Genomic DNA, 27,835 nt, shown 5'->3' on the forward strand with positions numbered 1-27,835 from the left:
ATCATCGCTCGGCATGCAGCGGGTTTAGGTAAACATGTAAGACCACGATTCCATGGAGCTTCTATGAAACTTCACTGTGGGGGAAAGGGGGAGCTGCTGGGACTCACATACACCAGGGATTTAAAATCGAAATGTTAGAATCTATTATATTTGGCGCCATCATCGGGACATTGAGTTCAATCCCAGGTGAAGCCACAGCCATCCAGGAGCCACAGGAGCCCAAGAGAGTATAACTGTACTCGCTTGAGTGCTTTGAGCTGCTCAGGACATCGTGTTAGCCGCAGTTTGCAAAGATGTGGTAGTACATGGGTTTGGAGGAAGCTCATGCTGGCTTCACACAGCCTCTAGTAAGACCCAGCTAGCAGCCTCAACTAATTGGGAGGGAAAAAAAAAAAAAGGATTTTTATTTATTTATTTATAAATATTCCCTAAAGAATCAGAATGCAATCATTCACACTCCCAACACACACACACACACACACACACACACACACACACACACACACACACACACACACACACACACACACAATAATGGTCCAATGTTTAGAATATTGAAAAGATAGACGCTCAACTCATCAACTGAAAAATTCATTAGTTAAACATGAGCTCCTTACCGACTGGTTGGAATAAAATCACTCATCCTTACTGCTGGTATTATGTGGATATTCTGGAATTTCCTCAAAGTATTTACTCTGAATTTTCATTTCTTATATTACAGGCAGGAAAAAAAAAATTGTAGTTAGCTACTTCTCCAGAAAAAGTAGTGCTCTGCTTTTTAGCTACTTTCAAAGTGCGATTGTCAGAATCTCCACTGGACACACCAAACGAGTCCAACTGACCGTGCGAACGAGACACTGCATTTAATCCTGTGCCAGAAGGAAACTGCAAATATACAAAAAGATCACAATAAACTGATTTTAAGTGCAGCCAGCAATCAATCAGTGTGATATCCAGAAAACACTGGACTAAAGACCATCAATCATTTGTGTTTTTACTTACAAAAATCAACAATAACCGAATACAAACCAAACAATTTGGCGCAAAGCAAAGTCGTTAAACTTCAACACTTCGGCTTCTCACTTTAAATTCTCAAGTGACCCTGGTTCTGCTTGGGGTGAGAATCAGGCCTGAATCATTTCCATTTGCTGAACTGCCCGTGGGTCAGTCAGTTGCCAGCAGGCCAGTTTACAGACCGCGCCCTGTGGTGAAGTCTGTAGTGAAAATTTTCGCTACAGCTACACAAACAAACAATCTGCAGCCGCTACTCTCCTCAAAAATGTGTAGGTAGCTACTCCCCCATCCCTGATTACAGGAACTACTGAAACAAAGCAAACCGAGCAAATCGCAGTTTTGCGTGCGCCTCATACAAACATGAATTAAAGCTGTGGCACAGGAGGTCATTCTCAAACCCCACGCAAGCCGCCGTCGCCGCGTGCGCTTCGGTCTTCTTGGTTTGTAAGACGATGACTTCCAGCTAAACATCCTCTCTGCCTTTGGAGAACTGAACTTCTCCACGCCGAAGCACGAGCAGAGCAATGCTAGACGTGATGAATCTGTTTCTCATAAGTATGTTTATTTTCAGCAGCCTGTCTGTGAAATGTTTATATGGTGACAAGACCCAAGAAGTCGTCCAAGCCTTCTTAAGAGAGCCACAGACTAAGATTACTCAGCTTAATCCTTCAAAGCTTGCAGGGTCAAGAGGAATTTGCTCCAACCCTGCACACCACCTTTTTTCAACGCGCAGCTCGGCTTCTTAACAGTCAACACGATGTGCTGAGATGTTTGAAAACAAATACAGCCAGGTCCATAAGTGTTTGGACAGTGAAATGTCTTTATATTTTTGCCTCTGAACACCATCACGATGGATTTGACACGAAGCAGTCAAGATGTGCCTTAAGTGTAGGCTTCCAGCTTAATCTCTGTGCTATAAAAAGCTCTGGGTTGCTTTCATGGTATGTTTGGGGTCATTATACATCTGTACTTTTGAACCCCCCGGTCTATCAGCTTTGCCACATTTGATTGAATTTGACTGAATCGGAGGAGAAAGTATAGCTCTGCACACCTCAGAATTCATACCGCTACTTCCATCAGCAGACACATCATCAATAAACACCAGCGACAGAGTTCCATTGGCAGCTATACATGCCCGTGCCATAACACTACCTCCACCATGTTCGACAGATGATGGTGTTTCAGATCACGAGCCCTTCCTTTTTCTCCATCCCCTTCCTTTTTCATCATTCTGGTACAACTTAATCTTTATTTCATCTTGTTCCAGAACTGGGCAGGCTCGTTTTATTATCTGGACTTTCTGTTCTTGAGTGTTGCATCTCCCTGTATCTACATTCATGAAGGTGTCTAGAAGGTCCCTGGCTTGAGTAGATGCTGTGAAGAGGTTTTTCTTCACCATGGAAAGCATTATTAGTTGTCTTTCATGTTCCAGTGCATCCCTTCATTTCAAGAATGTATGGAATTGTTGACGTGGCCACTCCAGCGTCTGCCATGTCTCCGATAGGTTTGTCTTTTTTCAGCCCAGTGATGGTCCCTTCAGTTGCATCAACACCTCTTTGAACCACATATAGAGAGTTGGAACTCCAAACCTTTTAGATCCTTAAGATGTTATGAAATAATGAGGGTACATTTTTTTGAAAATTGAGCGACTGTGTCCAAAAACGGATGCAATTCCTGATGCAGCATGTTTTTAAACCTCTTGAATTATAGCTGAAAGTGTAATGTTCAATCACATCTTGATTGCTCCTTTACAAATCCACCGTGGTTGTGTACAGAGGCAAAATTACAAAAATTGTAGCAATGTCCAAATACTTTTGGATCCAGCTGTGTCTGCAGATGCTGCAGCCTGAGATGAATGCCATCAAGCACTGCATTTAACATCTACTTATGGTGCTGGGAACAGAGAGTGCCGGATTGTGGGGGAGAATAGACCCGAGCAAAAGAGTTGGGGGAGTGGAATAGCAGTCAGGAGCCTGTATCAAATGGACAGCAACATCTGAACTATGAACTGGCTGACGTGAAAGAGCAACAGAGACCGACACTGTATCAAGATTTTCCATGCAATGGGTGTGGGTAAGATTCTGAGACTGTGATCCCATAGAGTGGTCATGGAACTACGCTTCTATGGCCTGGAAGGTTGGGGTACATCATCTTCAGCCACTAGGAAGCGTTGCAATCAAAACTGCACGAAAAGTAGAGATATCATGGAAACAAAAGAAAGCGAAAAATGTTTGAGCTGCTCACCATCACTGCCCTGTTCTTCAGATGGCTCCAAGAGACTGAGGAACTCAACATTGACGTGCACCTCCACCCCCACGATCAGACTCACCTTCAGGAGGATCAGCTGCAGCTGACGAATACCTGAGCACAGAAGAGCAAGAACACCACCAATTACCACGCACAAGGACAACGAACCACACCAACACCAGATGGCACATGTAGTTCAAGGTTTAGGAACATGGATACTTGTGAAAATGATTATTTTAGGATGAAATGTACTTCAAATGTATAGGAAAAACAGGATGATTTACACTTACTGATATGGTCTATGGCTCCAGCACAGAATTTCCCATAGAATTTCTTGGCTCCAAGGTTCCTGAGGTCATGGATAGTGAAAGGCCAAAGGTGGAGAACATTGTTCCTGGAGAAGGTGTCTCTCTTCTCAATCACCACAACCTTGGCTCCCAGCAGGGCCATCTCTATGGCTGTACGCAAGCCACATGGACCACTACCGATGATGAGACACTGTAGAAACAGATGGATGATGGAATATAAGTCAATGCAAGTATGAACACTGGAGAAGAAACAGGCCACAAAACATACTTTGGTACAAAAACCCTGTGTGTTATGCACTTCCTGGAGACTCACCAAGATACAAAGAAAAACATGATGATGAATGAACCACGAACTTGTATCAACTCAGTTATGCACATGTAGATCATCAAGAGGTGGTGCCGGGTTAGGCTGTGTGTGTGTGTGTGTGTGTGTGTGTGTGTGTGTGTGTGTGTGTGTGTGTGTGTGTGTGTGTGTGTGTGTGTGTGTGTGTGTGTGTGTGTGTATACACACTGTCAAGCAATATAAATGAGTTCATTCGCTTCTGGACTAATCTTTGTCAACACTCTGCGGTGATGACCAAATAATTCCTCAAGTTTATCACTTGTAAAATCCATTGGCAAATCCAAACAAGTTCACAGTATCAAGTACAGTGCTCTCAAGTGGATTTACGTCTTGTATGCAAGATTTAAATAGTCAATGGTGACGAAGCAAGACAATCAATTTATTGACTGTTCTCACACACGAGGGATCCGTCTCCATAGAGCACCAACAGCTGCGTGGAAGCTACAGATGTGGTCTGGATTAAAAGATCATAGGTCTCCTCTACAGACTGCTGTTGTACAATAGACGAATGAGTCAGGGTTACTGTCATAAGTAGTGTTTACCTGGCACAATGCAGCAGCTGCTTCAATGAGTCCATAAAAGGCTTTTATTGAACTGTCTGAGTCGGTGAGGCAACGTTTTATTACTTCATATTATTGAGATATGATTGAGTGGGCATGGAAGATCAGCAAGGTCCATCACTAGCAAACCAAAGAAGGAAGTGTACATACACACAGCTGTAAAACCTGCGACGACTAAATATGTTAAAAGACCTTTGCTTGTTCTTAAATTATTGACCATTTATGTCCATATAGGTCAGTAGTCTTTGCTCCTGAGGACATGCACAAATAAACAAGTTTAGCGCTGTGTTAGCAGAGCGAACGTTCAGACGTTTCACAGTCCGCAGGGGGCGCCAACTTTAACTTTAACGTCAAGTCAATCGCTACAGACCTCCAAGCTTCATGTGGCCTTCCGATTAGCTCAAGAGCAGCGGAGATTCATGGAATGGGGTTCCATGCGAAACGTGGAATGCAGTGGTGTAAAGCGCCGCCACTGGACTCTAGAGCAGTGGAGACGAGTTCTCTGGAGTGACCAATCACGCTTCTCCATCTGGAAATCCGATGGATGAGTCTGGGTTTGGCAGTTGCCAGGAGACGGTACTTGTGTGGCTGCATTGTGTCAAGTGTAAAGTTTGGTGGAGGGGGGATCATGGTGTGGGGGTGTTTTTCAGGAGTTGGGCTCGGCCCCTTAGTTCCAGTGAAATGAACTCTTAAAGCTTCAGCACCAAGAGATTTTGGACAATTTCACGCTCCCAACTTTGTGGGAACAGTTTGGGGACGGCCCCTTCCTGCTCCAACATGACTGCCCACCAGTGCACAAAGCAGGTCCATAAAGACACGGATGAGCCAGTTTGGTGTGGAAGAACTTGACTGGCCTGCACAGAGTCCTGACCTCAACCCCACAGAACACCTTTGGGATGAATTAGAGTGGAGACTGTGAGCCAGGCCTTCTCGTCCAACATCAGTGTCTGACCTCACAAATGTGCCTCTGGAATAACGGTCAAAAATTCCCATAAACACTCCTAACCCTTGTGGAAAGCCTTCCCAGAAGAGCTGAAGCTGTTATAGCTGCAAAGGGTGGGCCGACATCATATTAAACCCTATGGAGCAAGAATGGAGCGTCACTCCAGTTCATGTCTGAAGGCAGACGAGCGAATACTCTTGGCAGTATAGCGTATCTTGCACTAGATCTAGCTGCAAAATCATAATTTCTTATTAGGTTACAATTAAGCATAACTACATAAGGAATCTTTTTAGAGGACATAAGCTTGAACACAAGTGTTTGCAGGGGGGTGGGTTTCCCAATACATTTTTAAATGATTTATTTATTTATTTTAGGAAAAACAAATGTTTTTAACAGGATAGTGGAAACCATTCCAAATGATACCATGGTCTCTACACTGTCTACAGCATAACATTCAACTGACACAGCACAGCATCCCAATTCCTTTCAGAGCGTGTTTTGTCTTGCAGCCCCCATAATGCAGGAAAGAGCATTACTACGCATATCATAACAATTCTGGCTGGAAGTCACTTTCAAGCTACTTCATATCTCGCTATAACAGTTTTGCTATGGAAGCCAAGATGTCTGTGCTATGTCTGTATCTCTGCCCTGGCATGATGCTGAACGCTTCCTGTGAGGTGCAGGCGGATAAGAGTCTGTCAGCTTCCTGCACTGTTGGGCATCCACACCGGAGGAAGCGCTCCTCCCCTCTAAAGGCCACGGACGTTCGTTTCTCTCCAGGCTGGAAGGCATTTATGGAGAGCTTGATACAGAAATGCTAACAGAGCCTGACCCTGATCCACAGAGCCAGGCTAAAGGATTATGCTTAAGCTCTCTCAGCCCTAAGAGACTACCAGGTGTTTAGAAACAGAAAAAGAGCCCAGTTAAGAATCCGGGTGATGGAATTCAAAGAGTACCGGCTTAATGGAACAGAGATGTGATGTCTGATGAGACTAGAGCTGTCGCCGTTACAAACCAGAGGGGAAAAGTGGGGGGCAGTCGTGGGCTGGAGGTCAGCGAACTGGCCTTGTGACCAGAAGGTCGCTGGTTCGATCCCCAGGGCCGACAGTCCATGACTGAGGTGTCCTTGAGCAAGACACCTAACCCCCAACTGCTCCCTGGGCACCGTGGATAGGGCTGCCCACCACTCCGGGCAAGTGTGCTCACTGCCCTCTAGCGTGTGTATGTTCACTAGTGTGTATGTGGTGTTTCACTTCACGGACGGGTTAAATGCGGAGGTGGAATTTCCCCGTTTGTGGGATCAAAAAAAAAAAAAAAACCAAAAAAAACCCCACAACTTTATTTGTGAAGAAATGCATAAAATGCGTGCGCAAATCAAGTTATTGTAAAAGAGGCCAGTCAGAGAATACACATAGCTGACCTAATGACTGTTGTGAAGGACGATTTTAAACCAATGATTCATTTTAGAGTAATCGAGTTTAACTGCGTAACTGCGACAGCCCTAAATGAAGCTACAAATGAGGCATGTAACCTATAAAAAGGACAAGATGCTCTTAGAAGACCAAAACTATTGCAGCCCATGCTGAAGGTTAAAAACTTATATTGACAAACTCGTCCTCTGCGTTTGTAGAGCAAGGTTAAACATGTTTAATCCAAATGGACACAGACATGTAGGCATTCACATACAAAGAAAAACTACGGAGAACTACTGTATAACGCAATAATACCAGAACAACCTGCACTTAAACTAATTCAGTACGCTGATGAATTGAACACTGACTCAGCACTGAGGTAATCATCTCACTACGGAGCAATAAAACTTCACCAGGTACTTCTCGCTCAGCAGTCCAACTGCGGTTTCCTTCCTTTATGGCCTTCTATCAACTCTTTATCAAAGCCCTGGTGAAAACTGAACTCATTCAAACACCAACAGAGAACCAGAGCATTTATAGTCCAATGATTTGTAAGTAAAGCTGGTGATGGGTGTCATTTTCTATAATATAAACGGGTTGTTTAGGATTTTAATACAGTAGCTTGTTGTTTCCCTCACATCAGAAGGCAGAGTGTAAATACCTGACTGTGAACTAGTTTACAGTCTTGATCCCACACACAAAAAAAAAGGACATTACATAATTTCTGCCACAGTTTCAACATTCATTTAAGCACTGAATGTTCCAAGAGTGTTTCCTGATCTTAATCCTGACCTAGATGACCCCAGCAGCGTCCACTTCATCTGACCTAATTAACAAGCCCTTCAAAATCAATCAAGCTTTATTTCAACTCTGACAATATTGAGAGTGACCCTCATTTACAGTGTAGCCAAGTGTTATACAAGAACTAAGGGAATTAAAAGGTACAGTCACCGGCCACTTTATTAGGTACCCCTTGCTAGTAAAAGGCTGGACCCCCTTTTTCCTTCAGAACTGCTTTAATTCTTCCTGGCAGACTTTCAACAAGGTGTTGGAAACGTTCCTCAGAGATTCTGGTTGGTGATTTGAGTTCCTGTTGTCTTTCTATCATCTGGAACCAGTCTGCCCATTCTCCTCTGACCTCTCACATCAACAAGGCGTTTTCGTCCACACAACTGACCGCTCACTGGACATTTCCTCTTTTTCGGACCGTTCTCTGTAAACCCTAGAGATGGTTGTGTGTGAAAATCCCAGCAGATCAGCAGTTTCTGAAATACTCAGACCAGCCTGTCTGGCACCAACAACCACGCCACGTTCAAAGCCCCTTAAATCCCCTTTCTTCCCCGTTCTGATGCTCGGTCTGCACTTCAGCAAGTCGTCTTGACCACCTCTACACGCCTAAATGCATTGAGCTGCAGCCGTGTGATTGGCTGATTAGCTATTTGTGTTAAGAAGTACCTAATAAAGTGGCCAGTGAGTGAGTGAGTGAGTGAGTGTGTATATATATATATATATATATATATATATATATATATATACACACATACACATACACATACACACACACACACACACACACACACACACACACACACACACACACACAATGATAGAGTATATTGAAAATAAGCTACAAAAGCTTTATTTTAATTGTTTCCAAAAATAAAAAAATTATTCGTATATATCTGCCTATTCAGCCTACAGAAGTTTAGCTCCACCCATTTACAATGAAGACTCGATATTTCAGCGACGAAGGAACTTTAGTGGATCCACGCCATCATTTGAAATCCAAAAGACAAGTGTGTGGTGTCCAGTATTTCCAGGAAAGCACATGAAAAGGTGCGTATACAAAAAATAAGATGCTAATCCGACATGTTGTGTCAATCATTAACTTAAGCAATTCATTAGTTCTTACAACAGCGCCCTTCTGACCCCTCTCTGATCAGCTCGGAGGTCACTTAAGAGGTAATAGCAGCCAAAAGTGACCAGATAGAATTTACAACAGCACTCATTTCTACTGGCTACGTCCACAGAAGCGAAACAGAAAGCAATCCTGCATGTAGATTAGCTGAATCCCACCAAACTGATTTGACTAACAGACGACAGCAGGGAAATGACGGCTTATTTGACTAAAACTCTTATGAAACTACCTTCTTACGCTGGTAGTATTTCACAAGAGCGATGCTTGTAAAGAGCTCTGGTTAAAGTAAGAATGCTCGGTTCTTTTAACACAGACTGAAAGTGTTATACCTCATCGGTGACAGAGCAGCGAAGGATGTTGCTCTGTACACTGCTGTATTTATGGTACAGTACCACATACAGTTTGATGGGGAAAAATAACATTATTTAAAATTCTACAACATGAATGGAAAATATGCAAGATTTCCTGAAAAGATGTTATGCACATGTAAAAGCTGAAATGCATTAGACGGAATAAAGTGAGATAGTAGGCGTTAAGTAGACGTGAGTGGCTTTGATGGTCTATACATACACATTCTATATACTGTATACACATTCTGACTGTAGTGTGTTGAAAGCTTACTATAGTTTTACAAATAAGATTAAGATTAAGATTAAGTGACCCTTATTAGTCCCACAACAGGGAAATTTCACCTCCGCATTTAACCCATCTGTGAAGTGAAACACCACATACACACTAATGAATACACACACACTAGGGGGCAGTGAGCACACTTGCCCAGAGCAGTGGGCAGCCCGATCCACAGCGCCTAGGGAGCAGTTGGGGGTTAGGTGTCTTGCTCAAGGGCACCTCAGTCATGTGCTGTCGGCTCTGGGGATCGAACCGGCGACCTTCCGATCACAAGGCTGGTTCCCTGACCTCCAGCCCACGACTGCCCCATGATTCAGCTGTAAATACATGTCCAGCATTACTACAGCATTTATGAAAACAAAGGACAGGATGGCACAACAAAACAATGCTTGATGTGTAGTCTCCTTTTTGATGGAGAACAACTTCTCCCACAATAATCTATGCAGGAATTCCAGTACACACACAACATTGTTCCCATTGACAGCATTTAATATGTAGGCCATGGCTACACATGTGGTATGGAGCAGCATGACCTCGTCCAACACAAAGCATCACTCTCTGATGAGAGGACCTGTGTTTAGGTCAGAAAGATTGGATTACAGGATGTCAGATTACAGTGCAGTCTTCTTATTTGATAAGGGGACAACACACAGCATATCATGGGGGTATCGGGCAAGGGGGACAAATTTTTCCAGATTTTCTTTCTGCTTTTTTCATGGCTTAAAATGAAAGTAAACATTAGATCAGATTACAGTGCGGAGACCACGCAGTGCATAAGGAGTACACTGCATGCTTAGACTGTGGTAGGAAACTTGGTCAAAACCCGTCAGGCTGTTATGAAATGGCAGTTATACAGAAGAAATAGGCCCCCGTCTCCATTTTCTCTGAAATCATTCCATTTTACCTGATTATTAAACACACTAAGCCGTTACTTTTATCTAGAAACACGTTTTACATTATTTTATATATACAAGCTGCACTTTATATTGTGTGATCATTTCATTACCATGACGAACAAAAAAGGTCCAAACGTACTCGGAATAAAACCGGTACAGCAAAGTTAAGAGCACTTCTTCCTTCGATTCTCTCAAGCTACAGTTTTGGAGATACCAGGTTTTGTTACTACTGAAACAGATCAATATGATTTATTTGATCAGGATATTAATTCTTTTAAAACATGTGCTAGTGACATACCCTGGTGTCTGTGCATGCTTGGCCTTTTTTGTACTCCTTGTGGCTGGCTCTTTTGTCCAGCTTGGTCCAGAGGGCCTTGGCCTTCCAGGAGGTGACTGCTGCTTTGAGGCTGCTGTAGAAGCCTTGATGGTCGGCGGGGTCCAGTTCCAGCTGCCTGCACAGGACACCGAAGGCCTGGAGGGTGCCTTTACACGTGGAGGCCTGCACGAAGTTCTCAAAGAGCTGGCTAGCCTGAGAATTCCTCTCATCCTCCATCTCCCCCATCACTCCTCTTCACCCTCACTGCCTTGCTCCTTTGCTCTCTCCCTCCGTCACACAGGGAACGGGCTCAGCGAAAGGCTGCTGCTGGCATTTCGGGCCAGTGCTGGAAGAAAACAAATCAAAGAGGCTGTTTTATTTAGTCTGGAAAGCACAGACTTACAGGGCAAGTGGAAATCAGCAGGTCTAAGAAGTTGCAGCTTTTAAGGGTTTAATTTCAAGGTGGAAATGATTTCAGTGCACAGGATTTTATCACAAATGAAGAGGCTGCTGTTGGCAACTGTTGACATGTTGGACATGCTTTACAGAATGTTGGCAAAAATCCCATTCAACCTTATGAGAAAGTGCAGCACGCAACTCACCAGCTTTGCTTTAAAAATGCAGAGTGTGTCATTTACCTTAAATGATGATTATTATAAATGCTGTGTTCTGACATTAACCTCTTATTCTCCAGGGTATATTTTGGTTTTTCCATCTGAATTTACACCAAAGCGTGAGGCAAATTATTCAGAAACTGCATGGAAAAAAAAAAAAATTTATTTTATTTATTTTTGTAAAAGTTCCCCTCGAATTAACACAAAATGTGTTTATGATGTTTATGCTTACAATGTACCGCTGAAAGCCAAAAACCTTCATCACTGAAGAGACGGCGTCTGTTTATAGGTCGACTTTAAAATAGGCAAAAAATACTGAGTTTGTTTTTATTTATTCACTTTTATTATAAGGGTTTAAAATTATATCACAGTCTATTAGACTGGAGAGAAGAGCTACAGCCTCATACGACGCCCAGCTTCTGAATGGAGCTGACAGAACATGAAAGTTATGAAGAACATGACGAAGTGCATTTTGGAATCATGAGCGGTTCCGAGGAGATTGGGCATGGTGGCAAATTCGCTGCGTCAAAAACAGTCCAACGCCCGTAGTTTACCACTTTAAACTCAACTCTACAGTGAAGCACGGATACGTCAACTGAGTTCATCCCACAAGCTGATCAAGCACCACTAACAAAAGGTTAATCATCTGTCACAGTGCATTCAGACATGAGGTTAAAGGAACTTGGAGCCATTCTGCATTTCTCAAACTCAACAGCAGCACAAGAAGTTCAGCATGTGTGCTGAAATAGGTCACAGCCCTTCTTCACTGGGTCCAGTCACATCAATTTACAGGCATGAAGAGCTTGATATGATTACTGCATGTAGTGCAAAGCCCAGCAAGCAGAACAAAGGAATTTTTCAGCCCAAGAACGAAAGTGTCCGAAGGATGGAAATGGAATATTTTCACCCACAAACTCTGTTTTTGCATTACAGCATGTTCTGAAACTAAACCTAGCTCACTAAAGGAAGACAGGCTCCTAATTAGACCAGTCAGATTCAACGATTCAATATATACACTATTAAGGTCCCATTAAGAAGATTTACGCTTTGTACCATAGTTAACTGGACAAAAAGCAATCGGTCTCGGGTAAATGCCCCCTCGATCCCTGTAGAGAACCAGCCCGTGGACGTGTGACTCATTTGGATGGGTGTGTGCGGAAGGATGAGTGAAAAGGCTAAGCAGAGATATGCAGCTCTAAAGTAGCTCCTCAATTTGCTGCTATAGTGGTCCTGAGAGGGGCTGCTTAGGGAACGCTGGCAACTACCAGGGGCATCTCATTAAGCAGCCAGAAGCCAATAAACAGACAGCTGCACCCTCCATGTCCAAGCATTGTTGGTTTCACTCACACGCCATCCTTTCATCTAGTTTTCTTCTCCGTCTTTATCTTTTTTTAAATTCAACCAGACCCAAGTCCTTTGCCCTGAAATTCACAGAGGACCCATGACTGCAGAAATGACTTCAGTCAGTCTAGCCTGGGAAAGTACTCTCTGCTATATTTAATCACACACTGAAAACGGCAGTGTGGGACTTCAGCTAAAGCAGCAGGAACCCCCAGGCAACATTACAGCCAAAGTTCAGCTGCGCTTAAGAAAGACAACTTTAGAAGCCATGGGCGGTAACCCATATACTGCAAAGGCTGCCAGCATGCCGGCCTATTTCAGCGCCATAATATAGGGTCTCTAGTACTTTGAAAACCCTTCAGTAGCCAAAAACCAGCCTCAATCTGAGTCCAGAGGAAAAATGATTTACATTAAATGATCACAGACTGCCCAATTCTTATTTTTAGACTTCAGGATAAAACTGGCTTAAGTGTGTAACATGCGAAACATGAACCGTACAGAGCAGATCTAATATTCATCATGAGATTGTTCTAAGAATATGAGGTTGTTCCTTTTATTTGCAGACATTTGACACAAAGTGATCTTATCAAGTGAAATCCTGTTAACCTGGCAATGTTACTTCGAAAAACAAGCTAAATGTAGCTAATCCGTATCTTCCAGTATGGTGAGAATTTCAATTAAATGACGTAAAATAAGTAAGAATGGCCAGAAATTGACAGGATATTCCTTTAATAAGGGGGGCAGTCGTGGGCTGGAGGTCAGGGAACCAGCCCTGTGACTGGAAGGTCGCCGGTTCGATCCCCAGGGCCGACAGTCCATGACTGAAGTGCCCTTGAGCAAGACACCTAACCCCCAACTGCTCCCCGGGTGCCGTGGATAGGGCTGTCCACCGCTATGGGCAAGTGTGTGTACACTAGTGTGTATGTGGGTGTTTCACTGCACGGATGGGTTAAATCCAGAGGTCTAATTTCACAGTGTGCAAACAAAGTAACAAATGGTTGTTAAAAAAAAAAGAGATAATAATAATAATAATAATAATAATAATAATAATAATAATAATAATAAATAATAATAATAATAAATAATAATAATAATAATAATAATAATAATAACAACAATAACAACAATATTCCTACAATTTTATTCCTAGAATTCGGTCTACATTTAAGATGCTTTCACTTGTTAAGATAGCATTTTTTGCATTGTAGTGCTTTCCTTTTAGTTTAGGAGCTTGTCTGTACTTCGAGGTTCCAGTGGAAACAGTAGTGGATGTGGCACCAAGTCCACTTCAGCCTGGAATTCACACGGGCAAACTGACCTCAAAACACAGTATCAGGACCACGCATTTAAGTGCAGCCATCAGAAAGCTGTAGTGCATAGGCAGCTGCAGCATATCGGAATAAGAGGCTAAGGTGTCTGCAAGTTGGGCTTGGCCTTTAGATGTTTTGAGATGAAATAAATAGAAGCTGGAAGAGAACTGCCTGGAGCGAAAGGCCTGGTGAATGAGACGAAAAAAAAAGGTAACCTGAGAACAACATGCTCAAGTGTGCTGTTCTGGAAGGGGGAAAGAGTTAGATTACATCAACATAGTCTGCTGCTGGTAATAGATAGCCGATTGCCTTGGAAGCAGAATATGTAGAATCTCTGTCACGGAGAGGAACTTGGAAACAAGCTACTTTCATAACACCAAGGTCACACGCAGGAATGCAGAATGACCCTCACTATTCTCTTTTACAGAGTCGGTTCTGAAAGCTTCTTCAGGAGCTGAAATGTAGTTCATCTAAGGCGTCGCTCCCAAGAACCCTTTCTGGCATCCCGGTTTAAGAGTGTACCATTAAATCTGTTACCCATGAAGTCTTTTGCTTATTTCCAGGACAGGCGGTCACTGCACTTCTGAAAAGAACAACTGGTCATGCAAACTAAATCAAAGCAGTGCGTTTCTGTAATACTCCGCAAAAAATTGCTATGGCCAGAAACAGCTGCCCAGAAATGGGGCCGGGGAAGGAAAGGGAAGAATTTGAAACAGAAAGTTCTCCCAGCGTGAAAGGAGGAATGCTGACAAGTGCCTGAGCCGTGAGCCAGGAACACCTGAGGAAAACAGGAAGATCAAAGGAGGACAGCTCAGCACCCGAGAGACGCTTCACTATAGGGACACCAGCACACGATGCAGCCAACAGAACTGCTCTAATGAAACGTCTGGCATTTTCAAAACAATATTTAATGAGGAAAATGTGCACGTTCATGCATGAGCATTACAACTTCACGTGTCTATAACTCCGAGTTGCAAAATCTCCGGAATGCACTGCATCAGTTTTCAAACAACGAGTGAAGCAGGGCTTCATCTGCAAATGATGAGGTCCCAAAATACGGAGTAGTGATACGGACTGAATGCTCTTTTACATGACGGTTTGCCCAAATTAAAGTCTCACATGCATGGGCAGCTAACAAATCAATGTCCCAAGCCAGTGGCTGCACAACACCAGTGCGAGAGTGCACGATACACAATCCTCTGACGTGCCTAAAACGTGCACAGAGCAGTACAACATAGGAAAATGTGGAAAAACTAAAAAGCAGCACGCTGCGTCACTGCCGTGGCATTGTTTATGTTTTCATTACTGTTTGTGTGCCATGGCACTAAATGACACAGCATGCTTTAGATTTTACACACTTTGTTATGCAGCACTGTGTAAAAGTTTTAAGCTCTGTAAAAATCTGCGCAGTAAGTATTTATTCACCCAGTGATTTTGAAGTGCTTGTTCAACTATTTCCAAAACCCCCTTCATGGCAGCCCAGTATTATCTGTAGTTATCACCCAACACCTGGCTTGGCTGATCAACAGCACACCAGAATGTGCTGCTGATGGAATTTAACAAATCAATGTGACAGCTGAGGGCTTCCAGCAGACATCCAGAACCAAGCTTTGTTCTTCAAACTAGCTCAAAAGAGATCAACTATTCTTCTGAAAACACTTTACTGTTTATTTGCATCTATTTTAATTATACGGCATTTTATTACTGGTAAAACCCTTATTGCTAATGGTTTTTGGCAACGTGCTGAGATGCTCAAGATCTTTGCATAGTAGTGTACACAAAGGTGCTTGTACAAAATATGACTTTTCTTGATGCGTCTCTATAGACAACGTATGTGAATCTGTTTAACGTGCGAGTGAGGTGCCAAATCCAATCTCGGAAGGGCCAGATCCGGCTTCACCGGCTCCAGTCAGGTCAACCTTGCAGGATCTGAATCTTCCTTCACAAATTAAGCCCCAGTATGAACATAAATAAGCAGCTTTCCAAGTACGTTCTAGGGTTATGAGGAAAGATCTCTAAACTATGCTTTTAATGGAGCAGGGCTCCCAAAGCAGGTTAAAAGGGCCAAAGCCAGAGAAATATCTCCCAAAAAAAATGACACCACTAGGGTGTCCCTCCACAAATGGCACCAATAGGGCGCATGTGTCACTGAATTCTGGAAGCCCTGTCCATCAGAGGAACCTGAACAATGTAAACAATGCTCTGTCTAGAGGCTAAAGAGAGGCTAGTCGAGAGAAAAACACTGAAACAATCGGAGCCTTTCAGCAGCTGCTCAGAGCGGCAGCGACTCCCTCTAATCTTAAACACTACAGAGTGACCGCTCATACGTTACGCTTAACGGGGGTGGAATGTAGGTCAAGTTTACACCCGTAACTGGCCATAATGACTTCTCTGGAGCACCATCTTCTGCTAAGATCTGGTCCAGTGGCAGTTAAACTGGACAACACCCATGAAATTTCACTGAAATTTCCTTTACATCAGTGCTTCATCAGCATCTCCATCTGGCTCGTCAAAGGAAACCCAACGGACAGCTTCCTGGAGCCTGGAGGAGGAACGGAGACTAAAAGGAAGTGTGTTTCAATCTGGAGCTTGAACATGACCGTTATTGGCCGTTATCTCTGTACAAGGCACACCTCACACTAAAGCTTCAGAAGTACTCAACATCATTAGTACTGCCACAATTACATGATTAAAAAAAACAAACAAACAAACAAACAAACAAACAAAAAACCCTAGAATAAAATGTACCTCCTCAACAAACCTGGAACGGTTAATTGGGTTTTTCCATGATAATCAAGCATATTTCAAATTCTCCTCACGGTCTCTCCTTCAGAAAGAAAGAGCCTGAAGAAAGCGGGCAAATCTACTTATATGCATTTTTGCCACAGTGAGTTTAATAAGTATTTTTACAAGCTTCCTTGCTCATCATTGTCTTTATAAAGCCCATTCTAATGACTCCATTACCAAAATCACTGGTAGAACACAGGGATGCACCAATATGGGAATTCTGGGCTGATGCTGATATCCAATATTTTTCATGGACATATCTGCCAATGCAGATACATAAACATTTATATTTATTTGAATTAGCATTATAGAGAAATGTCACACGTACTTCTGTATAGGGTAACAAATGCAGTACAATGAATAAGATGCAGATATTTTAAGGCAGCATCACTTAAACATACAGTTCTCCTGGAGTTCAAATATCGGTTTGAAATATGGAAATCTGCCCACTCCAACGATTTTTTTAAGCAATTGTCTTTCAGTACTGGCAGGATTTTGATAATGTGCATTTTAATTACTAATGTAATCAGTCAAGACTGGTACAGAGGTACGGTGCAGTGCTTTGAGAGATTCTTCTTTAGTTCCTCCTAAATGTAAGGCGTGAAAAATCACAGACAAAAGTTAAAATATATATATATATATATATAAAAAATACACACACACACTCTCTAATCTCGATGCAGTCATGTCACGGTTTCCTTCACTTCTGATAGATAGATATATATTAGACTTCAGCATGTTTTAGCACCCAGTTCCCGAGAGTCTGACTTTTCCAGGCGTGTTCAGATAGTCTCACAGCTCAGAATAGCCAGGTTTCACATTTCAGCTTCCAGCAGGGTGCGATCGTATAGCTGTCCACCGGCCCACAGAAGCTTTCGGGCAAGGCTTCACATTAATGAAGACCGATGATATATAATCAAAGTAAAATAGGAAAGAAATGTTTCACCTTCTAAAATTAATACTAAGGGAGCTTCATGTATTAATAATGCATCTCTCTCTCTCTCTCTGACAGAGATCCGCAGCAGATATGCTCTTTTTAAAGCAGCACATTCCTCTTCTGACACCATTACAGTCTTTAGCCCACTCTTATCTGCTTATCCTGCAGATAAAAGTCTGCAGGATATGCAACTTCCCAGTTAACGGAACGTCCTGCCACTGCATTTACATTCTTTCCCCTTTCACAAGCAGAGAAATACGAATGTGGTTGTGATCCTAACTTAACCACTTACAGCAACGTGTCTTTCAGCTTGGAGGGAACGTAGGCAAACAGAAACGCAATGTTTGTTTACTTTGGATTTGGGTATTTCTGAGATGTTGGAACAGTCTGAACCATCAGTGCTGATTCTACACTACACACCTGGTAGGGCTGGACTTGATTAGAGCCGTGGAGGTGAGAGGCTTTCAGAGAAACTACATATAAACTGACTGATGGTCAAACTAACGAAGACAAGAAAAGATCCGACTCCTTCACGAACACGGCTTTGGCCGCTCCAACAGGAGAGCAAATCGGCTGATCGGCTCTTCCTACTTCCTAACCATTGACATGTAGCAGCTCCAACTGACGACAAACAGCTCGAGCTAAAATAAACATTACTCCCTGCCAACCTCTAAAGGTGCTGTTCACATGAACATCAACTGAACCCGCAGTACTCACACCTGCCACAGCTGACCGCACCAGTCAGAAGTCAGAACTTCTGCCGTTTTCAGCAGATATCGATCTCAAAATAAGCCATTTAAGCACTTAATTGAAGCACTTCACCTCTGGTGAGCATCTAAAAGCAGGTCATCTTGCTCAACCTGTTCAAATCACTCTACTCCCCTACAGTCAGAACTACACAGCTATCACAGTGTGAGAGCACCATTTCAGCACTGCATGCGATTCAATTCCTTTTCCTCCTCCAGTACCACCCCCTGCATCAGATCAGCGCCACTTCTACAAAGTCCACAAGCACAACTGAGACAAAAGACAAATCTTGCAATTCATTACAGCAGGTCAAGAATAATAAATTACATTTTTAATTATTCAAACTTTGAGTATAAAAGTTTATCCTCCCACAGTTTACTAAATTAATAAAAACTAATACTGGAATTACTAAGACTGCACTAGAAATCTGCAGATTTTTGCTCCAAGCGTGTGATCAGCAATCATCCAATTCATTATTTTGATTTTGGATGATGTGTTGCAAATTTTATATGTAAATAACATGAATTAGAAAAGTCACGTGCGCTGTATTCAAATGAGGCTGATCTGCCTGTAGCAAAATATCCAAGCACAACTATGCATAAATATGCATGACTTATTGTGCTGAATAGCCAGTCTGGCGTGATGAAGTAGCATTTCATTTGATTCCTGTTACTTAAATATGAAACTGATGCTTAGACTTAGACGTCATCGTCAAATGAACACCGTACAGTGAGCACTAGAACTAAATTCCGTTGCCTTGGCTCAGAGTAGATCAGTAATACAAGTAATACAATGTAGTGCAAGGTGTAGTACATTATGTAAACATAAGTATTTCAGCAGATAAATCATTTTTAAATAAGTATATGTACAGGAGTATACTGCACTGGAGGTCCCACGTACGAGTTCATCAAAAAAAAGAGAAAGATTTGGAGCAGCGTGTTATTTAGAGTCCAGCCGTATTATGGCGTGTGGGAAGAAGCTGTTTTTGAACCTGGCTGTTCTGCTTCGAAGGCTTGGGAACCTCCTTCCAGAGCCCAGCAGCGAGAACAGTCCACGGTGGTTGATGACAGTGATTAAACTCATTATTTGGTTACAAAATTAAAATGCCACTTTGGCTTATTAAGGAGCAAAATGATATTTATGCTGCAGCGCTGGCTAATAAAAAGTACAATAAATGCTCTGGTGTATCGCGCGTGTTCACTGAGCCCACACAGTGCGAGTTTTGGTTAAAAGGTTAAAACTGGAGTAGGTGATTTAGCAGAAACTAGGAAATGTAAACACCCCTTACTTTCAGCCCTCCTTTCAACACCACTCCCCCAAAACACATGAACGCACCTGGCCTACAAACATAGGCACACAGATTACATACAATATTAATATAGCTATCTACAGTTTAGATAACAATAGCATTGGACTAATACATAGCTACATAGTAAGTACTACGCTGGCTACACAATTCAGGAAAATTCCCTCCATAAACAAAAACCAAATAATTACCTGTCCAACAGAAAAACAGCAGCCTTGGCCTCACATTCTGAGCCTTTTTTGCGTCGCCACTATTGGAAAGCTACACCGATGTTCTCTCTGGTTTGACCTCTGCTCAAGGGCTTTTCTACCTCAGTCTCTCTTTTCTTTCTTTAGCAGATACCTGTGTAACTTCCTCTGCCGTTCTCGTGAAACCGAGCTTGTCTCCTTTCAGCTGTGCGTAGAACCATATGACTGACGCAGCAAGGCACGCCCATGTGGACAGGTCGTGAGGCAGGTTGACAGGCAGGCAGGCCATCCAATCATAGTCCTACAGCCTCCACAGACAATGACTTACTTTCTTTTTATTGTCAGAGCATTTGAGTTACTGATATTACTGACATGCTGGCAGGATGTAAAGAGCATTTCAAGAAATATGACGAATGAAATAAATCACCTACTCTAACTCGACCTAGTTGCCTGTAAAAATCCATGATCAGTGCATCCCTAATTGGTACAGCACAGCCTAAATAAACCAGCTCCAGCCCTGCTCAGGTCTGGGACGATTAGCTACCGTATAGCCAAAAGCTCTACTGGCGCCAAAAACAGATCAGGGCTGCAGGCTGGAGGGCATGGAGTACACCAAGTCCCTCTGGTCACACCTGGTACTCAGTGGTGCTGTCCTGCAACAAACCACCATCACATCCAAAGCCACTTTAGATAAACATGGGAAAGTGCTGTGTGAACATTTCTCTCTAGATGAATAGAAACGGTCCCAAAGTACTTGGAAATAAAATCTCGCTATTCTGACACATATTAAAGTTGAAAATCCCTCTTACGGTTACCATTTTGCAGACGTGAGGTTCTGCTATGAAGCCACAATAGGATAAGCTGCCACTACTGCCAGAAGGATTTTTTTCCCAGTGAAGAATCTCCTCAGTTTTAAAACCTCTGCGGTGGCACGATGGAAACTCGTTCAAAACTATTTCAGTCCTTCTCTCAGTTGAAACGCTCCTTGAAATTTCTCTCCGGAGAAATCGCTGGGAAAAAGCAGAGCGGCTTCACTCACCATCATCCCGCTGAAAAGCTGCAGGGGCTCCCGCAGGAGCTTATGGCTTTCCACAGTGGGCTAATATTCTAATTGTGGCCTTCAGCGCGGAGCCAAAGCTCTTCCTCAGCACGTTACTGTGAGTCTCTTCTCACGGCTGTGGTTGAATGCTGCTACCGCTCTGACAGATCTACACTGGACACGACGGCGAGGCCACTCGGGTGGAGTATTTTTGTCATCCTCTCCACCAGTACAGCCCTTATAAGTCAGCAGCACAGGCCAGGGAAGAGCTAGTTCTGTATCTGTGCCTCCACAGGACGGGGAAGTAAAGGTACGTTCACAAAAAGTTCACATAAAGAAAGAAGAAGTAATGTTAATGTGCGAGGAATAAAATCAATGGCTATCCAGGGAACGTCGGAGTTGATCCTGCCTAGTTTGCATGGCCAATAAAAAGGGATTTTACAGGTATACTCAGGCCGCAACAATGCAAGAGAAGGAACATTGAAAAAGCTTGCATATAAACGGAAAAGCGCTCAAAATGAAAGTCTTATTGAGGTTGAGTGTGTCTACAGAAACAGCTTCAACTGCTAGTTCTGAAGATCTTTCATACATGATGACCCCTATTTACATCTTGGGCCTTTATTCATCAGACTGAAAACAAAAAAACCCTTAAAAGGGTTTTTTGCTTGTTTTCAACCCAAACATGTTTCAGGAAAAGATCCTGAAGTTCTTGCCTGTAAACATCATAAATGGCAACACAGAGAATTTGCACTGATCCCTTAACATATGAACACGCGATGCTGACGACTTATTAAAAAGGGGGGACGCTCAACATTCATTTCCCCATCAGCTGCAGCCAGCGGCCTAAGCATTTGATCCTCCGTGGATTAAAACGGCAGCCAAAACAATAAACGATAATCCTGCACAGGGGAGCTAATAAGCTGTCAGTGATGAACATGTGCCACAGGCTGGAAGGCTGTTCACTTCACACGGTCATCTGACACGCGGCACACAACTCACGCGGACGTAACGACACATTTAAAGGGTCAAGAAAAGAAGCAGAGGCGAGTCGAGGCGCCTGAAACTAAACTCAGGTGGAAGAACTGCCGTTGGGGTGGTTGGTTAGTGTAGTGGGTAACACCTCTACCTTCTACGCTGTAGACTGGGGTTCAATCCCCACCTGGGTAACCACCCTACACTACACCAATAAGGGTCCTTGGGCAAGACTCCTAACACCACCTTGGCCTTCCTGTGTAAAATGATCAAATTGTAAGTCGCTCTGGATAAGAGCTTCAGCCAAATGCCGTAAACGTTTCAATTAAGTACACACAGTAAAAACAACACGCAGCCCATCAGGTCCAAGCACTGCAGAGGTGCTTTATACGCCCAGCATCTCCCAGAACAGGAGCTGAAGTCTGTTAGACGTCTGCCTTTTTTAATCCCTTTGGGCCGGGATACAGTGATCAAGCTGTGGGAGCAACAGCATCGCAGCTGAGGAGCAGAAGCAGCTGACCAGAGAGACATCACGCCTACTGAGAAGAGGAATTACTCTAAAGGCCTAAACATCAGGACTGAAACGGAAGTGGGAAGAAACAGATTCCTTTCCTTACAGATGTAGTTAAGCACACATTTGCAAGGCAAACCAAGGAAAAGTAAAATTAGGCGTCTTACCTCATTAAATCACTCAGGCAGGAGTAAACCTATCAAAACTGTACCTACACTGTACTCAGGTGTACCCAAGTGAGCAAACTGGCTAGACTGCACGCAGCTCTGGAGGCAGAAACAGCCTACATGCAGACCACTGTCCACGCATACATGTAGACCAGCTACCTGACCTCCCTGATCTCATGACTGAAGGCCGCCCAGGTGAAGACACGACACTGCAATGACCGTAAACCTGCTCAGAATGACCGGACCAAGCCTCAGACAGGCTCAAACGGCAGGTATAAGCACCTTTGGCTGAAAGCTGTGAAAGGAAAAAGCCAACAGTCACCGGCTGCCCTGAAATATTCAACACTGCACCTGATACTACGGGCTACAGGTGGGGCAACAGGGCACCTGAGCAGCTACCGGACACGGTCTGTGGTCACTTTTCATTTTCATAGTCCTGGGTGGTGAATCAAATGAGCACGTTATGGGCTACTTGCCCCTGAACTATGACAACCCAGCACACTTCAAATATCGTTAAGTGCCCCAAGTCCTGCCCACTTACCCCTGTCCGTCTAGCTGTGCTGTAACTTGCGGCGACAGCTGCTGCTGCCCGCAGGCCTCCCGTCGCCGGCTGTCGTATCTTTGTGTGTATCCGTGAAGTTTATTCCCACATTTAAAGTGAACTCGTCGAAGGAAACCAGTCTGGAATAAAACGCCTCCAATGTTTGTTTCTCAGTGACTCCTCCTGCCGCTCCCTCCGCCGGTCGAGCGCAGCGCCTGAACCCCCACAGCTCTTATAGTGCAGGGCGGGGCTTTGGCGGAACGGCAGCCAATCAGAAGTGAGGGCCGTCTTAAAACGGTTCGCTGGTTTGATTATAATATTATAACGCGGCAAATTCAGTGCAGAACCTGGACGAGCTGCTCTCGAAATGATCTTAGTGTTCAACATGTGTCTCTGTGCACACATGAAGTCGTTTCTCCACTCCCAGACAGCATCAAAGCAAGACTAGCCAGGACGTGTAACACACACACACACACACACACACACACACACACACACACACATCTTCTAAGCCGCTTATCCATCTGGGTCACAGGGGGACTTGGAGCCCATCCCAGAAGTCACATCACAGGTCATCACAGGTCACCAGTCCATCACAGGGCAGGCAGACAGACATACACACACACACACACACACACACACACACACACACACACACACACACACACACACACACACAGGCAGGGACAATTTAGCATGTCCAATTAGCCTGACTGCATGTCCTTGGACTGTGGGAGGAAACTGGAGAATCTGGAGGAAACAAACAGATTGTTGTTATTATTATTATTATTATTATTATTATTATAAGCTTTATTTGCACAGCATTTTTCATACAAAAATGCAGCTCAAAGTGCTCCACAATGGATTAAAAGACAAAAGAGATACATATATATGTATTGGTGTGTGTGTGTGTATATGTATATATATATGTAACTATGTAAATATAAATATACATACAGAAGAATACATAATAATATATAATAGAATATTATATATAAATATTATAAATAGAATATATAAAAACAAAAAAGCATGCATTTTGAATAAAATCACTGCAATTATAACAGAAATTTAAAATAAACAAGAAACAAAAAAAAATCAAAATATTAATAAAATATCATCACAAATTTAAACGATAAATACAGTGATAGTAGTATCACACACACACACACACACACACACACACACACACACACACACACACACACACATTTTCTAAGCCGCTTCTCCCTCAGGGTCGCTGTGGATGCTGGAGTCTATCCCAGCGGTCATCGGGTGTAGATACTACAATTAATAGTACGGGAAAACTACGGAATCATGAAAAACAAAGTGGGTAAAATCTGTTTTCCAGCTGCTTCTTAATGTGATGCGCTGATGTTACTTGTCTGATCTTTTTTGAGAAATGGTTCCATTTTTTGGTGCATAACAACAAAAAGCTGCCTCCACACTCAACACACGACCCAGTGACACCGAGGACTACAGGCCAGTGGCACTGACGTCCCATGTCATGAAGAACACGGAGAGGCTGGTCTTGGATCAGCTCCGACCCATAGTCCAGCCTTTTCTGGACCCCCTCCAGTTCACCTATCAGCCCCGCCTGGGAGTTGAAGACGGCATCGTCTACCTGCTCAACCGAGTCTACGCTCATCTGGATGACGTGGACGTAGAAAGAGCAGGAGAAATCCAAGCAGCCCAACAGCCGGCAGCGGGAGAGGAGGGCAGTGATGTTCCACACCTCCCAGCAGGTACTGTGTGTGGTAGCTTGGAGAACATCTCTGCTGAGTCACCAGAGAAGATGGAAGCTCCTCTACATGAGGACTTTCACTCCACTAAAGACACTCCTGAAGCCAGCAATGATCTAGCAGGAAATTTGCCGGATCCGATTAAGGCTGAAGCCGAGGCCGAGGCCATTAAAGCGCTCATGTCCGCTGACCTGGATGAGGAGGCGGATAACAACCAACCTCTGGGTAAGAAATGGAAATTAATATCTGCCAGAAAAAAAAAACAATGATAAGATGAATTAGTCCAGCACTGACCACCAAACATCCACATGACCGTTCAATTATCAATATCAGTAAAAAAGTTGATCAACTACCAACAATATATTTCACAAAGCAGCTCTTTAACAATGTCAATGATTAAATCGTGTTGTTGAAAACTTTGCAGAGAGTCAGACGACGAGCAGTGAAGCAGAAGCCATTGAAGAACTGATGGAAGCCTTACTGCAGGATGTTGAGGCACACAGCGCCGCTCTGAGTGAGTAAAGACAATGAACGACTATAATTATATTAATTATATAATTAACATCGTGTAAATGACACAGCTGGACTCTGAAGCTGAAGAAGACAGCGGCTGAAGCCGAGGCCGAGGTCATCCAGCAGCTCATGGACATTTACCTGGATGAAACAGAGGAACCGGTGGAGGAACATCTCGGTAAGTACAGGAACTGAACAGATGGAATGATGATGACACAGCTGAAGAACTGCTGATACCAGATCATGTAGAATCAGGACTTAACTAGAACAGAGCACTTCCTGAAGAAGATGCAGAGCGCTAAGATGCTAAAGAGCGGCCAGGCTGTGGGATTTTATATGATTGCTAGGGTGTTGAGAGGTAGTTGTTGTGGAATTCCAGGTGGTTGCTAAGGTGTTGCTAAAAGCTTGCTATGGTATCTAAATATCAAAGAAATACAAATCACTACTGGGGAAAAGGTTGTTGATTTCAATAATTGTTGATATTCATTCATGTTAATACAGGAGATGACATGCTTGAGGTTACAGCCACAGAAGGTGAAGCACAGGTCATTAAAGATCTAGTGCTCACTGACCTTCAGGACACAGAGACCGACTGTCTTGGTAAGAACCGTGAACATGAACAATCACAGAGACGTCACTTTAAAATGATGAAATGTCTTAATTAATTTTCTTAAATAAGGCAATTTACCTGCTTGTCCTGATGAAAAATATTATAAATAATAAGTAAATAAGAAGTGTCACTTCAGCCACAGAGGCAAAGAAAGGCCTGTTCTCTCACCACAGCCTGTAGATTCACTCAGTCCTTCATTACTTACTTCATTAATATTCATGACTACAGACCTAAACCATCATCTGTGATGTTAAATCAAATGTTGACGGAACTTCCTTTTACTGTGCCTTTAAAGTGATGAACGCTGCCGATACGGAGGATGAAGCCTCTACAGACAGCATGCCGGCCCACCTGGAAGAACGTGACACACCAAATGACCACCTTCTGGGTAAGTAGTGCGAATGACCACTAAAAGAAGAGTTGAACTGTTAAAAATATCTAATTTAGACCAGGATTTTAACAAATTATTCTGTCTACTGTATGAACAGATGTGGAAGAGAAGCCGGATGCTGAATCCGACTGGATGTCTGATTACGAGCCCATTAAAAGTTGGGCAGACTTCTTGGAGGAGACTGAAGGAAGCATCGACCAGTCTGGTGAGTACAATGTAGAGACGACACTGATCTGATTCTGGGCATCTGTATTTGTAATTAAATAAACATTTCAACAACTTCAATCATTTCGATATTAGTTCTAAAGTCTTTGTTCTGAGCGAGATTATTGGAGGTAAGCTTTGTTGCTGATTTCTCTGATTTTTTTCTACCAGCTGAAACAAAAGAACTGATGAACGATGTTCCTGCAAATGAAGTCAAAGCAGATGAACATGAGAGAAACCCAGGCGGAGAGACATGTGACATGATTGAAGCAGACAAAGAAGAGGACACTACCAGAACATCAGGAGACAGTGGCATCCAAGTGGGAGCTGAAGATCAGTGGAGACACCAGCAAGCATTTGGAGACACAAGAACTCTGTCAGAGAACTCAGGAACCTGTGATAGAGCACCAGAAACGGATCCTCAGCAGCAGACGAGGGCAGAGAGAAAAGAGGGTAGGAGACAGTCGTGCCATTGGACAGTAAATCATGTCCTGAAGACCCTACAAGCCCCTCCCGAGGAAAAGAGTGCTCCACAGAGGGACTGCAGAAGGAATGGAGAACAAGCAAGAACACAGCCTGAGAACTCAAGAACCTGTGTAGGAGCAACTGAAACCGATCCTCAGCAGCAGAGGAGGACACAGAGAAAGGAGGATGGGGGGGGAGACGTGTCATTGGACAATAAAACATGCTCTGAAGACCCTACAAGCCCCCCCTGAGGCAATGAGTGCTCCACAGAGGGACTGCAGAAGGAACGGAGAACTAACATATGAAAAGAGAAGAACAGCCAAACATCACCAGAAAACAAGCCCTTAAAAACAGCACATCCTACTGTCATTACACATTCACTGCTGGAGGAGACTTTAATCCTGACCCTACAGACTGACTCAGACTAGAACTCCACCTCTACTCCTCAGCCAAACCAATCATCACAAATTGTTGATGCTTATTTGTGGTAAAGCAGGAGACGAGATGCTTGAGGTGCTATTAATATTAGTAGTATAATCATTTGTAGGTAGTTTGACCAGAGGAGGATGGGTCCCCCCCTGGTGAGCCTGGTTCCTCCCAAGGTTTCTTCCTCAGTTCTGAGGAGGTTCTCCTTGCCACTGTCGCCCCTGGCTTGCTCACCTGGGGGTTTTATATTCATGTTAAAACTCTGTCTTTTCTGGAATTCTGTGAAGCTGCTTTGCGACAACATCCGTTGTAAAAAGCGCCACAAATAAATCTGATTTGATTTGATTTGATTTGATTAAAGATCTAGTGCTCACTGACCAACAGAGACACAGACTCACAGACTGACTCAGACTAGAACTCCACTTCTACTCCTCAGC

The 27,835-nt window shown here is 43.4% G+C and overlaps 1 protein-coding gene across 7 annotated transcripts in view; it reads right to left on the minus strand.

Annotated features, from left to right (window-relative positions):
* The window catches only part of mical2b (microtubule associated monooxygenase, calponin and LIM domain containing 2b), an 87,540-nt gene extending 64,304 nt beyond the window's left edge, over nt 1-23,236 (minus strand). For all 7 annotated transcript variants that reach the window (XM_037540322.1, XM_037540321.1, XM_037540320.1 and 4 more), the window contains exons 1-4: nt 23,048-23,236; nt 10,570-10,933; nt 3,552-3,759; nt 3,259-3,375 (exon numbers count right to left, since the gene is read on the minus strand). In XM_037540322.1, the coding sequence (XP_037396219.1) occupies nt 3,259-3,375; nt 3,552-3,759; nt 10,570-10,833 (589 nt within the window). In that variant the 5' untranslated portion in view covers nt 10,834-10,933; nt 23,048-23,236. The remainder of the gene's footprint in view (nt 1-3,258; nt 3,376-3,551; nt 3,760-10,569; nt 10,934-23,047) is intronic.
* Between the last annotated feature and the right edge of the window lie 4,599 nt (nt 23,237-27,835).

The sequence above is a fragment of the Pygocentrus nattereri genome, chromosome 8 (assembly GCF_015220715.1).
Source record: "Pygocentrus nattereri isolate fPygNat1 chromosome 8, fPygNat1.pri, whole genome shotgun sequence".
NCBI lineage: Eukaryota > Metazoa > Chordata > Actinopteri > Characiformes > Serrasalmidae > Pygocentrus > Pygocentrus nattereri.